The sequence below is a fragment of the Thrips palmi genome, unplaced genomic scaffold (genome assembly GCF_012932325.1).
Source record: "Thrips palmi isolate BJ-2018 unplaced genomic scaffold, TpBJ-2018v1 HiC_scaffold_10, whole genome shotgun sequence".
Classification (NCBI taxonomy): domain Eukaryota; kingdom Metazoa; phylum Arthropoda; class Insecta; order Thysanoptera; family Thripidae; genus Thrips; species Thrips palmi.
The window spans coordinates 18,023,435-18,038,642 of record NW_023144621.1 but is presented as its reverse complement, the minus strand read 5'-3'; the positions used below and the strand labels follow the sequence as shown (position 1 = coordinate 18,038,642).

The 15,208-nt window shown below is 60.5% G+C and overlaps 1 protein-coding gene across 1 annotated transcript; it reads left to right on the top strand.

The window, feature by feature from the left end:
• Positions 1-12: 12 nt before the first annotated feature.
• Positions 13-8,765, top strand: LOC117652684 (cell surface glycoprotein 1). The gene is made up of 12 exons (XM_034397779.1): positions 13-194; positions 279-876; positions 985-1,292; positions 1,554-3,050; positions 3,422-3,584; positions 3,666-3,900; positions 4,685-4,825; positions 4,907-5,089; positions 5,171-5,548; positions 5,642-5,770; positions 5,949-6,302; positions 6,392-8,765. The coding sequence occupies exons 2-12, from the start codon at positions 437-439 to the stop codon at positions 6,443-6,445; spliced, it is 3,882 nt and encodes a 1,293-aa protein (XP_034253670.1). The 5' UTR covers positions 13-194; positions 279-436; the 3' UTR covers positions 6,446-8,765.
• Positions 8,766-15,208: the final 6,443 nt, after the last annotated feature.

The following is a 15,208-nucleotide window of genomic DNA, read 5'->3' as shown; positions in this document are numbered from 1 at the left end:
GCCGCCGGGGGTCGCCGTCGACCTGGCCAAGCCCGTCCTGAACGAGCTGGTGTCGGGGCCCCAGGCGCCCCAGGCCCCACAGGCGCCCTCGCTGGAGCAGGCGGTCAAGGCCGCCGAGGCCACGCCGCAGCCCACTAGTGCACCTGGTGACAGCCACAGTACAACGCCGCAGCCCACCAGGCTCGCGGCAGCAGGTAAGCGCAACTGACACACCGGGTAAGGTCAGCCCCCAACCTTTTGAAGTGGACGAAAGCTGCATTATCACTTTCATTTTTCAGGGAATAAATTACCACGGCCGACGGAGAAGACACCCGCCGAGCGCGGTCCTCGGCTGGTGAGCACGGAGCAAGATGCCAACTCGCTGGCCACTCGGCCTCGCACGCACCGCCAGGACGCCGTCGGAGGGGAGGCCGAGGACGCGGACCCCGCGGGGGGCATGACCAAACGTCCGCGCGTCCGTATTTCGGTGCGCCGCGGCGTCAAACCCAACGCTACCTCGAGTGCCCCGACGCAGCTCCCCGCCGCCCCCGCCGCCCCCGCTGCGCCTGCGTCGCCCCCGCCCACCAAGGAGGCGGACTGGAAGCCCTTCGCCGTGGAGGACAACGCGCTGCTGACGACGGAGCCGCCCGCCCCCGCTGCCGCGGCCAAGCCCGGACCGCCGCCACCCACAGTGGCCTCGGCGCAGCCGCAAGAGCGCCCCGCCGGCAAGGAGGTCGGGGAGATGATGGAGCTGAGCTCGGTGTCGCCGCTGCAGCGTTCCAGGTTGTCGACGCTGCGGTGGCGACACCCGGAGCGGGACGACGGCCCCACCGAGCCGCCGCGAAGGCTGCGGCACCGGGAGACACCGTGGGAGGCCGGCGCCACCACCACACACAGGTAGGAACGCCAAAGGCTTAAACTCCCAGGGCGTCACTTCACTCTTTCCTTTTCATTTTACTATTGCTCGCTGCAACGCCCCGATTCCGATATGCCGACTGTCTGCAGGCCGCACTCCAAGCGCGGGTCCGTCCGGTATGGTGCTAGCGCTGCGACCCCTGCGGCCTCGACTTCCACGTCGACATCCACGTCGACCTCCACGACGGGTGCCACGCCCACCAAGTCGTTGGACGAGGACATGCGCGTCCCCGAGACGGCCTACGCGTGGTCCTTGGCGGCCATGCGCGAGCCAGGCTCCCCGGGGCCCTCGGGGGCCGCCATGCCGGAGGAGGCCCCGCAGGGGGTCGTTCCCATTGCGGGCCCGTCGTTAACCACAGAGTCGCCAACCATCGTCATCGAGGTGTCCACCCTGCCAGGCAAGTCATTTATTTGAATTCACGCTGCGGCCATCGAGTCGGTCAAGTTGCCGAATGGCGCTCTCGTGTCACCGTCACATCGTGTTGTACTGTGTCACTGTGTCGTGTTCCGTGGCTAAAGTCTCTTTCCGGCCCGCTTTCGCAGCACCGCGTGTAACATTCAAACTCCTAAATTGCTAACTCTCTAAAAAAGGTTGCCATCAGCCTCGCTTTCCGCCATGGGTGGCAGTCATGTGACTAAATCTCCTCTCTGCACAACAGACGTGACTCCCGCTCACGCGCACGCCATCCACACGGTGCACGCGGTGCCCGCCAAGGCCGAGGCCGAGGAGTTCAGCAAGGACCGGCGGCCGGCGCCGCAGACGCAGCCCGACAAGATGAGCAACATGATGCTGGACTCTGAGCCCCACCTGCCGCTGGAGAGCGTGTTCTCGACCAGCCGGCCCGCACCGCGGCCGCAGAGCAAGCCGCCACTGCCCGCAGCGCCCGCCACACCCGCCGCGCCCACCACGCCCGCCACCAACAACACGGGAGAGAACCTGGTGGTGCAGCCGCTGCCAGAAGACGTGATCGTGGAGGTGGAGCCGTCGCGCGCTCCGACGCGAACCCCAGCCTCCACGCCGCCAAGCCCCGCGCACATCGCACACAACGCGGTGCAGGCCTCAGACGACGAGGAGGAGGACGATGACGAGCCAACCAACCCGTCCAACATCCACGTCATCGACCCACCCGACCTGGCCACGCCAGCAATGGGCCCAGCCCCCGCCGCGCCTGCAGCCCCCTCGTCGACGTCAACCACGTCCACCACTAGCGGCCGGCCCGACCTCTGGCGCCCAGTGCAGCCAGTGCAGCCAGTGCAGCCGGCAGTGCCGACGCCAGGCACCCCCGCGGGGCCGGGGATGGTGGAGTACTTCACTATCGCGCCGTCGGCCAGCGCGCCCAGTGCACCCAGCGCACCCAGCGGCTCGACCTCGGACTCGGCCTCGGGCCCCGCGAGTGGTTCTGGCCCGGCGAGTACAACGTCGATGGGCAGCGCGCCAACGGCCGAGGCCTCGCCCAGTGGCGCAGCTCCAAGCGCGGGCGCCGACCAGGACTTGGACGAAGACGTGATTCCATCGGCCGCCGCCCCGACCCCGCTGCCAGAGGACACGGTGCCGTCCACGCTGCCGCCCGACGACGCGGCGGAGGAGGAGGAGCGCGAGGAGGACGCGGTGCTGGGCCCCGTGCTCGTACCCACGACGCGCGGCAGGCCGAACACCACGCCGGCGGCCGCCGTGACCGAGGAAGACGACCCCGTCGACATGTCGAAGCGGCAGCCACCCGTTGCCACCGTCACTCCGGAAGACGCGTCTCCCCCGGCCAGGGTGCCGATCGGCGGCGACGTCCAGGACAAGACCACGGCGTCGCCAACACTCGCTGAGCCTACCGCGCCGTCGGTGGACACCTCCGCGGTAACGGCGGCGTCCCCGGCTCCCACGACGCGCACCGCGCCACCGCCCCCACCGCCCACGCTAGTGCCCACCGCCCCCGCCACGCCGCCCGCATCGCCGGCCGCGCCTGAGACGACGCCATCGCCAACTGAAGCCGCCGCGACGACCATTGTCTCCCAGCCTCCGGCGTCGCCGTCGTCCCCACCATCACCAACACCAACAACGCCGACCACCCCGACGGCGTCCTCTCCAACGCCGACGCCAAACGTCGGGGAGGTGCACGGCAGTGACGGCGATATCTCGGAGCCCTTCGATGACACCGGGACACGTAAGTAGTAGAACTCCCCCCAGGACGGGATGCATAAGTAGCGGCACAGCCAGTCCGCCTGCTGTGACTCACAAACTGGCCTAGACTAACTCGAGCCGTGCCGAGGGGCCTTCATTTCGAACAAGCGTCAGATGTAAATGCTCCAATCAAAAGAAAGCAACCACATTTTTAAGTTGTTTAATTGACAAGATTTGTGGCTTGCAATGATTGGCACACTTGATGAGCCCCCCGGTTCTCGCTCGGCACGAGGCGTTGCACTGCATGCGCAACTCCCCAAAGACCGGTCGAGGACCATCACGATCACAGCCTTCCTCCACACTCTCGCGGTAACCTCACACAGTGATAACCTGCTTTTCAAACTCATTTTGCAGCGCTGCCGGAAGAACCAGTGCCCGAAATCACCCCTACCCCCACCCCCGAGCCGCCACCCGCATACCTGCGTCTCGTCATGGAGTCCGACTGGGGGCGCTTCTGCCAGGAGGTGGAGGCCTTCAAGGACGCCGCTGCCTTCCTCATGACCAACGGCACGGGCATGTAAGTCAAACTCCAGCAGCGGTTTTTTTCTGGACAAAAAGAAAGGGATACTGGAATGATTTTTTCTTTGTCGGTTTCCAGGAAGGTACACGCCTCGCAGGTAGTGCTGCTCAACACGGGCGTCTCCTGCTCCGAGGCCGCCGACGAGGCTCGCGCCGAGGACACGACCACCACGGAGTCGCCCAGCGCCAGCGCCAACCCTATGAGCAACATGATCATCATCCAGATGTACGTCGCCGACACCGCGCTCCACTTCAACCGCAACCTCACCGAGGACTTCCTCCGTTTCTGGGGCTGCAGGGGGCTGGAGTACCCGGTAAGCGACGCCTGGCAACGCCTGGCAACGCCCAGAAGCGACATTTCTTGGCGCCTCGTTTGGGCCTAACCCAGCGGTTCCCAACCTTTTTCGGTTCGCGACCCCAAATTTGTAACAAAAAATTTCCGCGACCCCCAGGAAGAAATTTTGCGACCCCACGCGACCCCTCCTTTAGCATGCCTTTGATACAAAGTGCGATAATCCACCTTATTTTGGGAGCAGTATTGCCGCAACGTTGATCAAAACGGCCACAAATGTCTTTTAAAAATCGTGTTTTGGGCTGACTTTAAGCAGCCACTGCGTTTGATCCGAGGCGGTATTTCGTCCCCCCTCAACGGGCATTTGGTCTTTGGACCTTCCTTTAGCATGCCTTTGTTACGGAGTGTGATTATCTGCCTTAGTTTGGGAGCAGTATTGTCTCAAAGTTGATGAAAACAGTAAAGAATGCCTTTGAATGCCATTTTGATCCACTTTGAGACAATACTGCTCCCAAACTAAGGCAGATAATCACACTCCGTAACAAAGGCTTTCTAAAGGAAGGTCCAAAGACCAAATGCCCGCTGAGGGAGAGCGAAATACCGCCTCGGATCAGACGCAGTTGCTGCTTAAAGTCGGCCTAAAACACGAGTTTTCGAAGGCATTTTCGACCGTTTTGAACAATTCTGCCAGCCGGGAAACAGCCGCGACCCCAGGCGACCCCAACCACCTCGCCGCGACCCCTCGAAATTTTTTCGCGACCCCAAGGTTGGGAACCGCTGGCCTAACCTGCTCTTCTGCTTGGCAGATCCGCAAGGTGGACCTGGTGCTGCAGCCTCTGGTCGGCGCGGACGGCGGCTCGGGACAGGGCAGTGGTGCGGGGGTCATCGCCGCCATCGCCATCTCCTGCGTGGCCGCCGCCTGCCTGCTCGTCCTCGCCGCGCTCCTGGTAAGCCCCTTTCTTGACGCCCATCCTGGAGGCCCACCCTCGAGGCTCACTCTCACCAACTCAACCTCCCTCCTCTTGCAGCTCATCATGCGCAAGCGGCAGAAGAGCCTGAGCTACGGGCAGCGCTGCACGCCGGTGTCGCTGGACGCCTACAGCCTGGACAGCGTCTCGGTGTGCAACAGCAGCAGCGTGCGCCGCAAGGGCGCGGGGGTGGGGGCGCGCGCCTCGAAGCGCTCGTACGGCAACCCCGCTTTCGCCGACCCGGTGAGCTGAGGGCGGAAGCCGAAAAGCGAACAAAACCATTCCGCCGAGCTGGTGTTTGAACCGCGTCCGTTTCCTTTCCAGGCTGCGCCGTCGCACCCCCTCACCTTCCCGGCGCTGTCCAACGTGAGCTCGGACCGCAGCGCCCTGGAGGCCGAGTTCTCCAACATCCCGCAGGTGGCGCCCAAGGCCGACGAGCTGCCGGACGGCGCCGACACCCGCAACCGCTACGCCAACGTGATCCCCCTGCCCGAGACCAGGGTGACGCTCAGCTGCAAGGATGGCGACCCGCTGTCCCAGTACATCAACGCCAACTACGTCCGCGGGCCCAAGAACGCCGAGAAGTTCTACATCGCGTGCCAGGCGCCGCTCGCCACTACCGTGCACGACTTCTGGCGGATGGTGTGGGAGACGCAGGCCAAGGTCATCCTCATGCTGACGGACCTCGTGGAAGACGGCGTGGTACGTCCAGCAGCAGGGCGATGACCCAGTTAGTGGGCTCACTCACTCTCGAATCGGCGCTCTCATTCTTCATTCTTCTCATTCTCTCTGCAGGAAAAATGTGCCGACTACCTGCCGCCGTCAGAAGTGACCGACTGCCACCGCCTGTTCGGGGACTTCCAGGTCACGCTGAAGAAGCGAGAAGTGAAAGACAAATACGTGGTCTCGAGCATCCAGCTCAAGGTGAGGGCGTCCCCTGTCCCCTTCCCTGCCTCGGCTGCCTCGGCCAGCCCGAGCGCCTGTGAAGCCGAGGGTAGGCCGGCCCGCCGAACGCCGGGGCGTTGCGTGGCTGCCTACCCTGGACTTCACAGGCGCTCCGCCCTCGGCCTCAATCTAACGCCGTTGCCGTTTGCTGTTGCAGAACATGGAGACGAACCTCTGGCGCGAGGCCACGCACATGTGGTACATGGGCTGGCCCAGCAGGGGCGTCCCCGACGACCCCAGCACCATCATCGCCTTCCTGATCGAGGCGCGCGCCTTCATGCGCAACCCCAGCGCGGCGGCGGCGGGCGCCCGGCAGGCCCCCAGGGCGGCGCCGCACGTTGTGCACTGCAGCCCCGGCACGGGCCGCACCGGCACCGTCCTCGCCATCGACCTGTGCATCCGGGAGTTCGAGACGACGCGCCAGGTCGACATCCCGCGCACAGTGTACCGGCTGCGCAAGGACCGCGCGGGCAGCGTGCAGACCAAGGAGCAGTACATGTTCGTCTACAAGGTGCGTCACGTGCGGTACACTAAACGCTGCCCACATCGTCCTGCCGTTTCAATGGAGTTGTGCGATTCTATATCCGCGTCTGCTTCCAGGCCCTGAATCTCTACGCGACCAAGCTGACGGGGGGAGCCCTGGACTCGATATGAAGGATCGCGACTAGTCCACTGTAGTAGAGTTGCCAACACAGCTAGCAAGTCATGAACGGGATGAAGAAGGAACAAAGGAGATGGTGATGTCTTTGGCAAGAGAATACATGTAGTTGCTTTTTTTTCAGCGGTCGGGTACTGCTTTTAACTTCTTTTTATTCTGTTGAGAAATATTACAGCACTGATACCAACTAGGTTTAAGTCGGAGGGCAAAGCTTTAGTTTGAAAGAAAGGTAAGCCTTATCCAACAATGTTGTATTCCAATGTACATTCCATGACAGAAACTAGAATTTTTACTCTTTTTTAACCCATAATTTCCTTGTGTTTTTTCTTTATTTTTTTGTATTCCTTGTTATGGCATCTGAAAATGCACTTAAAGATTTTTTTCAATACCTGGAAAACGAATCTGTGACAGAATGAAAATTGGCTGTGTGGTGTTTTATCTATGTTGTGTTGGTTCATTGTATTTGATAAAATACTCTATTATATTTGTTACTTTTTTTGTTAAAGGGAATGACTCCATGTAAGGCAATGAGGATAAGTTTTGTTGCTCATCCTTGAAAATGTTGAGAGAAGTTGTTATTGTGTGTGAAACAAATGGGCAAGACACAAATAGCTCAATCTAGCTGAACTGGAAGACCCTGTAGTCATGTGATATTATGTGTATGACTTTTTTTATGATGTGTAAAACCTATACATAGACAATTTGTCTTTTGTAGCCGTGATATTAATACAGAAATTTGTATTTGCTTTAGAAAATTTTGACAAATTATATTTTTAATTTATATAGAGAAATTCTACGCACTGAACTTAGTCAATGATTTGTATTGAAATGAGTGTATGTGAATGTAGAGGAGATGACATATTTTAAGTGGAAAGATTAGAACTTCAACTTCTTGACAGGCCTGATTGTACAATGTATAAAAAAGATGCATCACTGGCATTTCAAACGTACGTAAATAGGTTCAAAATATTCATGAAACCTCTTTGATCGCATTAGTCCTGATATGTTAGAGTTATGGTTTCTTAATTAATGAGATTACAAATGACTGCAAAGTTGATCTCTTCATAAACTAGGACTTGCAGTTGATTGATTTTAGCTCTGAGGTGACTCCTATGTTCTGATGGAAAATATGATTTGAGGTAATCTAGGTTTGAACTTATGCAGTGAACTTACTAGAGCACCATTGACGTGATGAGCATCACATTTGACTAAACCGTAGCACAGAACCAAAAGATTTTCCGAGCTGGTTCAAAAGAATCATTATTCTATTTAGAATAATTTAGAGGTAGAAAAAAAAGTCTTCCTTAAAGATTGTACTAAGATTTTTAGTTTAAATATTGAAAATATTTATATGCATGTAAATCTTTTTGATGAGTCAGACATGGTACGTAGTATTTTAATTCCAAAGCAGAAAATGTTTCTCTCTATTAAGAATGTGTTTGTACATCCTTTTTCCAAAACTACAACTTGCATAGTTTGGATCATGGATTTGTGCTTGTAGGCCTACTTCATCATAATTAATCCCATTATATGTATGTTACCATAGCATAAATGCTAAGTGCACTGGAAGTCAGCACCCAAAGATTACTATCCTTTGTGTTTTGAATTTTGATTTATTCATTAGACAGTTTGGCAAAAGCACGAAAGGTTTGAGGGTTCTTGTGAATCGCACTCTCTATTGACCTGCAGGGCACATTTGATGCTTCTGTAAAATGGAACTAGATCTTTGTGAGTTAATGACATGACAATTTTTTAAAGTTCCTGTTGTATAATAATAAGTATCTCATAAACAAATACTCTTCACAAATTACAAATCATAAGAAAAATAAATTTTTATAGTCCTGTTGATAGAATGTCAAATTAAAAATATGTTTTAATTAAGCAAAGTGCTACTTGCGAAATTTTTACTTGTACTGTTTGCAGCTAGATTTATCTTAGGTAGTTCAACACTTTCATTTCATAAATTAGCGAAGGAGGACGTTCTAATCTTTTCCCAGAATGAGTCCCCTACATAGTGTCAGTTTAAATTGACAAAGCTGAACATTTCTGTAGGAAATACTAAAGCACACCTAATCAGATCACTGAGCGCAATTTTTTAATGTTAAATTATGGAAAAATATGAGGGACCATTACAGAAACTGCAAAGCAGTACAGTAGGCGCAAGCTCATGGTAGTTATTTATTTATTACTCATTAACCAGCTCAATCCCAATAGAGCGTACCAAGCACTGGAGTTGTACTTCTGTCTTGAATACAAATGTATAATCTATTTTGTAAATGTGTATTTTGTGTGAAATATAAGGAGCAATTACAGAAACTGATTCTCTTTTATTCATTTTTGACATTGATTGAAACACTGCAGGGTGCATACAGAGACAATCGCTCTGGCTGTCTGGAACGTGAGAAGCGGCATGCATAAGCTAAGCCGCCTTTGGACCGCGAGCCGGAAAAGATTGAGAACCGCTGTGCAAGACTTTGACTTGACATGAAGCCCCTAGTCTCCCGCCGGGTAGGCAACCCAACTTACCGAGGAGCCGTCTGGGCCGCCTAGCCGCCAGGGGCCCTGGACGCTGCGTGGCGTGGCGGCCACCAGGTTCGTCCTGCTCACCGCCGTGATACCCGCGACTCCACCCCTCCCCGGCCCAGGCCTTCCACAGAGGAAGTCTCGGACATTCTGCCGGGTAGAGTCTTTAAGTCCGCCGGGAAGACTTGTGTGCTGCATCAGCCGAGCCGTCACGAGCAGGAAGGAGGCCTACTTTTAGCCAAGAGGCGCCCGCAGCGCTGCGAATCCTTGGTCTTGGCCCAGGAGTGCGTGTGCGGGGCGGGGCGGGGAGAAGAACATTCGCCAGTGAAAATGGCAAGACTGTTCAAGCTTTCTGAACGTGCCCTCGGCGGCACGTTGGAAGGGCCGCTGCCGCCGCTGCAGCGCCGAACACGAACGCGGTGGACGCCGAGCTGCCATGCGTCATTGCCCCGCGCACGTGGGGCAGGCCGGGCAGGCCCACCGTCGCGCTGCCTCTCTCGCACCTGTGCAAAACGCCCTATGAGTGCGAATGAGACAGAGCGACCAAAGTACTGTTCGGCGCCTGCCCTGCGCCGGCTGTTGAGCCCGGCGCCCGCCGCGTCGGCAAGCTGGCGGAGCAGAGCCCTGCCTTGAAGGCAGGCGGTGCCGTGGGGCCTGGACCCGCCGACCCGGCGCCGTCCAGCCGGGACTAAGGACTACCCGACCAGCCACCGCCACCTCCGTCTACCCGGCAGACACATTTCTGCTGGACGAATCTGGTTTGAGGCGGTTCTCCGTTCTCGCGGGGCGCGGGACCGCGCGGGGCAGCCGCGGGGAGGAGCGAGCCTTTTGGCCGGCGGGCCGAGCCGAGCTGCGCTGTGCCGAGCCGCGCCGAGCCGCCAACAGGGACCGAGCCGAGCCGGGGCTCTAGCTAGCCGAGGCGCCGCCGCCGCTCAGGTCTTCGCTTATTCGCTCATCCTTCCTTGAGGCGCTTAGCGCGCTTGGCGCTTGGCGCTTGGCAGAGCGAGTATTGTTCGTGATGAGGCATGTCTGCTTCCGAGAGACGCTCTCGGTCGGGGAGGAGGGGGCGGGGTCGCGCGGCGGACGGCGGACGGCGTGACAACGTGACGACGACGCGCGTGTGACAGGTGGGACGGCCCGGGCGGCCTCCACTGCCTCGGACGCCCTCACCTGGAAGTGGAACTGGAGAAGAAGCGGGTTAGTGATCCTCGCCGCCTCCTCTTCCTCGTCCTCGCCCGGTGACGTCACAACGACCTGCATTGATTGGCCGCGGCCGGGGAATTCCCCGTCAGCCGAGCGACGTGCGGCTGGCCCGGCCTGGCGTCCGTCCGTCGTCGTGACGCACCCTGCTGCACCGCACTGAGATCGCGGTGGCGGCTGGCCCAGGGTAGCCCAGGGCCGGCCCGCGTCTGTCTGGCGCCTTGACGCCTTGACGCCTTCATGTTTCTGGGCCATTACAGCGACTCACCCTCGCCAGCCGGAGCGTGGAGGTGCGAAGACCCAAACGAGAGGAACGTTGTCGCACGCGGCGGCAGTGTGGGAGCATCGCACCGCGCGTCTGTGGACGTACCCCCTCCTCTCCCCGCGGGCCTTAATTTTTTGCCTAGGGCTTCCGCGGGTCCGGGCTGGACACCCGGGGCCCGCGGCTATCCGGTGCCATCCGGTTCCAAGACGCGGCGGCTAAGTACCCTCAGACTGCCGCACTGCGGCCGTCGGGGCTGGCAGATTGGCCAAGTAAGTAACCGAGCGAACAACCTGAGCGCTGTGCGGCTGTGCGGCTCGCCAGTGCCCTGCCAAGCATTTGAAACACGTTGGAACAATCAACGAAGCAGCGGCACCCCGCTGTACCGAGCTGTCCAAAATGGTTCTCTGCCTCCGCCACGGACAACAGCCAGTGCCTCCGGCATCGCGCAGTCCCCGGGTTCAAGTCGCCGGGGGGCTCGTCTTTTTGTCCCTGCCAATGATTTGCCTCGGTTTGACGGTGACCTGTCGCTTCTCGGACCGGAACCGGTACGCCAAACGTAGTAATGCATGACACTTTTTTTCTTTTCCCACAACTTTTTATCCAACACGGTGCGCCCGCGGCCCGCCGCTGCGTCGTCAGGTCACTGTAGCGTCCGCGGCACGGTGCGTCCTGGCGGCGCCCGCGGCGTCCGCGCTTCGCCTCGCGAGGTTCGCGCGCTGGGCGCGCTGGGCGCGCTGGGCGGTGGGAGGGGCTGATTACCTGCGCGGCGCGGGGCATCGGCATGGCTGGGCATGGCTGGGCATGGCTGGGCGGCCTGGAGGGGGCACCGCGGGAAGGGGGTGGGAGGGGGCGCCCTTGATAGATCAACATTTGTCACCTGGCGTGTGTACTACTACAATGTTGCGGCTACACGTGCCCTGAAGCCTGCCTGTTTCGGACAATGCGGTGCGCGGGCGAGGCGGGGCGGCGAGGCAGCGGAGCTCAAGGTGGGGCCGAACACTGAGTCAGGCGTCAGCAATATGCCCTTCCAAGGCGCTAAACGTTCGTACTGCCTCTTACACGGCGCGTTCGTCGGGTAATGCTAGAGAGACAGAGCGATGACACATTATGCTGAAATTCCCAGGTCCATCACGTCTCTCCGCGATCTGAGCGGCGATGACTGACGCCAACAATTTAGGCTGCCGTGGCGTGCGTGCACCTGGCGCGTGCACGTAAAAATGTCGGTATGCGGCCTGAGAGCAGCGGGCGGAATGTTGGCCTTTGTTTTCCAGTGAACCAGCGCAGTCGGCGTCAGCCAGCAGGCCCGTTCCGAACCGCGCTTTCGTCGCTCTGCCTCTCTCGCACGCACGGCGCGTTCCGTCGGGTTGCGAGAGAGACAGAGCGATGACACCACGTTTGCTCGGAATCGGTCCCCAGCGTCCGGTATGCACTGGTTCGTCTCCGACGATGCTGGAGTCGTCCTGCGAATGACTCGACGCCAACAATGTTAGGCGCCGTGGCGTGGCGTGGCACGGCGTGGCGCGGTGCGGACCCGTGATAATAATGTCGGTGGATGACGGCCTTGATGAGCACCGCGAGGCGGAATAGTGGTGGCGCAGTGTAAATTGAAATTGGTTGTCCGCGGCTGCATCAGTGTGAGTGCACTGTGAGCGCACTGCACTGCAGGAGCCGAACTACTGCGCCGCACCCCGACCCCGACCTTTTTGGGGCCGTCCCGACGTTCCGTGTCCGTCTCCGTCCGCCGCATCGGCGTTTAATATTGTCTTTATCTCCACCGCAGACTCGGTCAGCTCCCCCCCCCCCTTCCCTTTTCCGCCTCGTCCACCTAATCCACCCTATAAAGCTCGGAGCGTCTCCTCGTTATCTACGCAAAGGCTCGTCCGCCACGCCACGCGTCACGCCACGCCAGAAATTACATTGAACCGGCTGAATCCACCCCGAACTCGATAGAACGGCCGGCCGGCCGTGCAACAACACGATGCACGTTGACCATGGTACATGGCGCCGCATGGCGCATCCTGCGCGTCCGGCTATCGCTACCGTCGCAACGCTTGCCCAATGCACTAGAAGAAGAGAGATCTTTTCTTAGAAAGGAAGGGTGGACAGTGGACGGCGTCCGGTCTGTGGGTGGGTTGTCTAGCGGGTGCGCGCTGCGACGCAGACCCACCCCGCACCCCACCCCACCCACGTCCGGGCGCCTCATCCGTTCCGTTCCCGGCGGTGGCGGCCTGCCGGCGGCAGGCTGATTGTTGGGGGATGGCCGATGACTGACTGCGCCGACGTGCCGCTGCGCGCCACGTAGTCCGGGGCCGGGCCGCCCAGCACGGCTCTCGGAGCGGAAATGCCAGTGGCGGCACGAGGCGCAACAGGTCCTGCGGTGGGGCCGGTGGGGCGCCGCGGTCAGCACGGCCAGCACGCAGAGCAGCCCGCCGGCCTCGGACGCCTGCCGGATAACGCACGTGTGCGCCGGCCACGGCGGCAAGGGCCTAGCCCGGCCTGCCCGGCTTGCCCGCGGCATGGAGGCTCGGCGCGGGGGCGCGCTATTTTCAGATCACAACATTGTGAGAGTGGTGGGCAGCGCCGGCAGCGCACCCCGACGCCCCCGCCCGGACTGGACCTCCCGCGCTGCCCCGCCCCGCCCCCAGCCGCCACCCCCACCCCCGCAAGCCCTCTCCCCCGCAGAGTCGGCCAGTCGGCCCGTGCGGTCGCCCCGACCCCCGACGTCCAACGGCCTGGGCAGCCAGGGCAGCCAGGGCACAGCGCGCCTTGGCAGGGCGGAGTCTTCTACGACGCCAGTCCGTCAGTTTGCACCACCCCGCGGTGGAGACGCCCAGACGCCCCGCAGCACGGCCAGCACGGCCAGCACGGCCAGCCGGGTGGGCAGCGCCACGCAGCGCCAGGCAGCGCAGGGACCTTCGTCCGCCCCCGCGCCACCCCCGCGCCGCCCCCGCGCCGCCCCCGCGCCGCCGCCCGCCAGGAGGTCACTGTCCCTGCCGTCACTTGTTGTGTGCGAAGAGGGTGGACAGGACGCGCTGTCCCGTGTCAGGGCACTCCGGCTCCCCCAGCAGACGGTGACGAGACCTCGCTCAGACCAGGGTCCTCCGACGACGGGGAGGTGCTGACGACGGGGAGACGACGGCGAGGCCCTGACGACAGGCACGCAACAACCGGCAACCCTGGTGGAGGATCCTCATGATGGGGTCCGAGTCGGGGTGAGTGTCTTCCCTTGGACGCCATTCATTTGTCGGCATTAGCTTAGTCTGTTTATCTTGTTTACTACTTTCACGTTCAAACGGGACAAACTGTTTTTGCTCTTGCTTTTTGTGCTGGATTGTGCTGAAGAGATAAGAATAAATATTCTAAAATGCGACTAAAATCGCGTATGCGGTCACCTATTCCAAGGTGCGTAGTACGTAGTGAAGCCAGATCCTCGAGATCGCGGGACTGCGGGGCCGCGGCCGCGGGGCCCACACTGCCCACAGCCCAGCCACCCTCTCCACTGTACTGGCCTGGCCGACCGCACAACAACGCTTTAACGACCGCAGCCCGGGACCGCGAAAGTGCATCGCGACGATATCAGCCCTTGCCGGTGTGGCGTTGTAACCGCGGGTGTAACGGTGTAACGACATCCTGGCCAAACAAGCGGAACCGGCTCGCCCGAAAGTGGAGTTGAGTTTTCAGGGTCGCGCGGCGCGTCGGCGCGGCAGCTGGCAAACAAGGGGGGTATCGCAGACGTGGCGCGGGTAGCGGGGCGTCGGGAGGGCGGGATGCATGGAATCAAAAGGCGAACGGGGGCCGGCGGGGCTTTTGCGGAATTTAAAAATAGTGCGGTATGTGCAGCGGCGAGCCGAACACAGGCCGAACCGAACCGCCGAACAGGCGGCGACGCTTAGGCCTTGGCCTGGGGCACGGCTGGGGCTCGGCTGAAGCTGGGCTGGGGCTGGGCTGGGGCTGGGCTGGGGCTGGGCTGGGGCTGGGCTGGGGCTGGGCTGGGGCTGGTCGGGCCTAATGCACACTGGGCTCGTGCTCCTCATGCTCCTCATGCTCCTCATGCTGCCCGAGTGCCTTTAATGGCGGCTTGTTTATTTTCAGATTGCTTCCGTAGCGACTCGCCCCCAGGATGCCGACGACGGTGCGCGCATTTCAATGGGACCCCTCGGCCGCAGAGTCATGTTCTCCGGCGTGTCACCGACCGACAAGGCCACCCCCGGCAAGGCCACCCCCGGCAAGGCCACCCCCGGCAAGGCCGGCAAGGCCGCCCCCGAGCCCGTGGACCCCTTCCTCGCGCGACGCCGCCGCCCGTGGCCGGGGCGCCACCGGAGGTCCATGCCGGCGGGGTTCGTGTCGGGCGCGGCGGCGGGGCGGCTGGCGGGGGCGGGGGAGCCGGGCTCCTGTTTCACGCTGCCCTACGACCGGGTGAGTGCGTCTCCGCCGAGTCCACCGAGTCGGCCGCCTCGGCGTCGTGGCCGCCGACGCGGGCTGTGCCGCGGGGGCTGTGTGCAGTGCGGGGTTCAAGGTTGGGCGGCCACTTTTCTCGGGCTTGCTGTGTGTTCGGACAACACCGCGACGGCCTATGTGACGTGCTGCGGGGTGGGGTGGCGCCGCGCCTCGCGCTCCGCGCTCCGCCTGGCGAGGAGTGATGAATTGGGAAGTGCGGAGAAAGACTCAACCTCAGCGCGGCGGCGCCCCTTGCCTCGGCGGGGGTCGGCTCAAGGCTGCGCGCCGCGCGGGGTTGGGCGGAGGGGGTCGCGGACGGCAAACACGGAGGTGG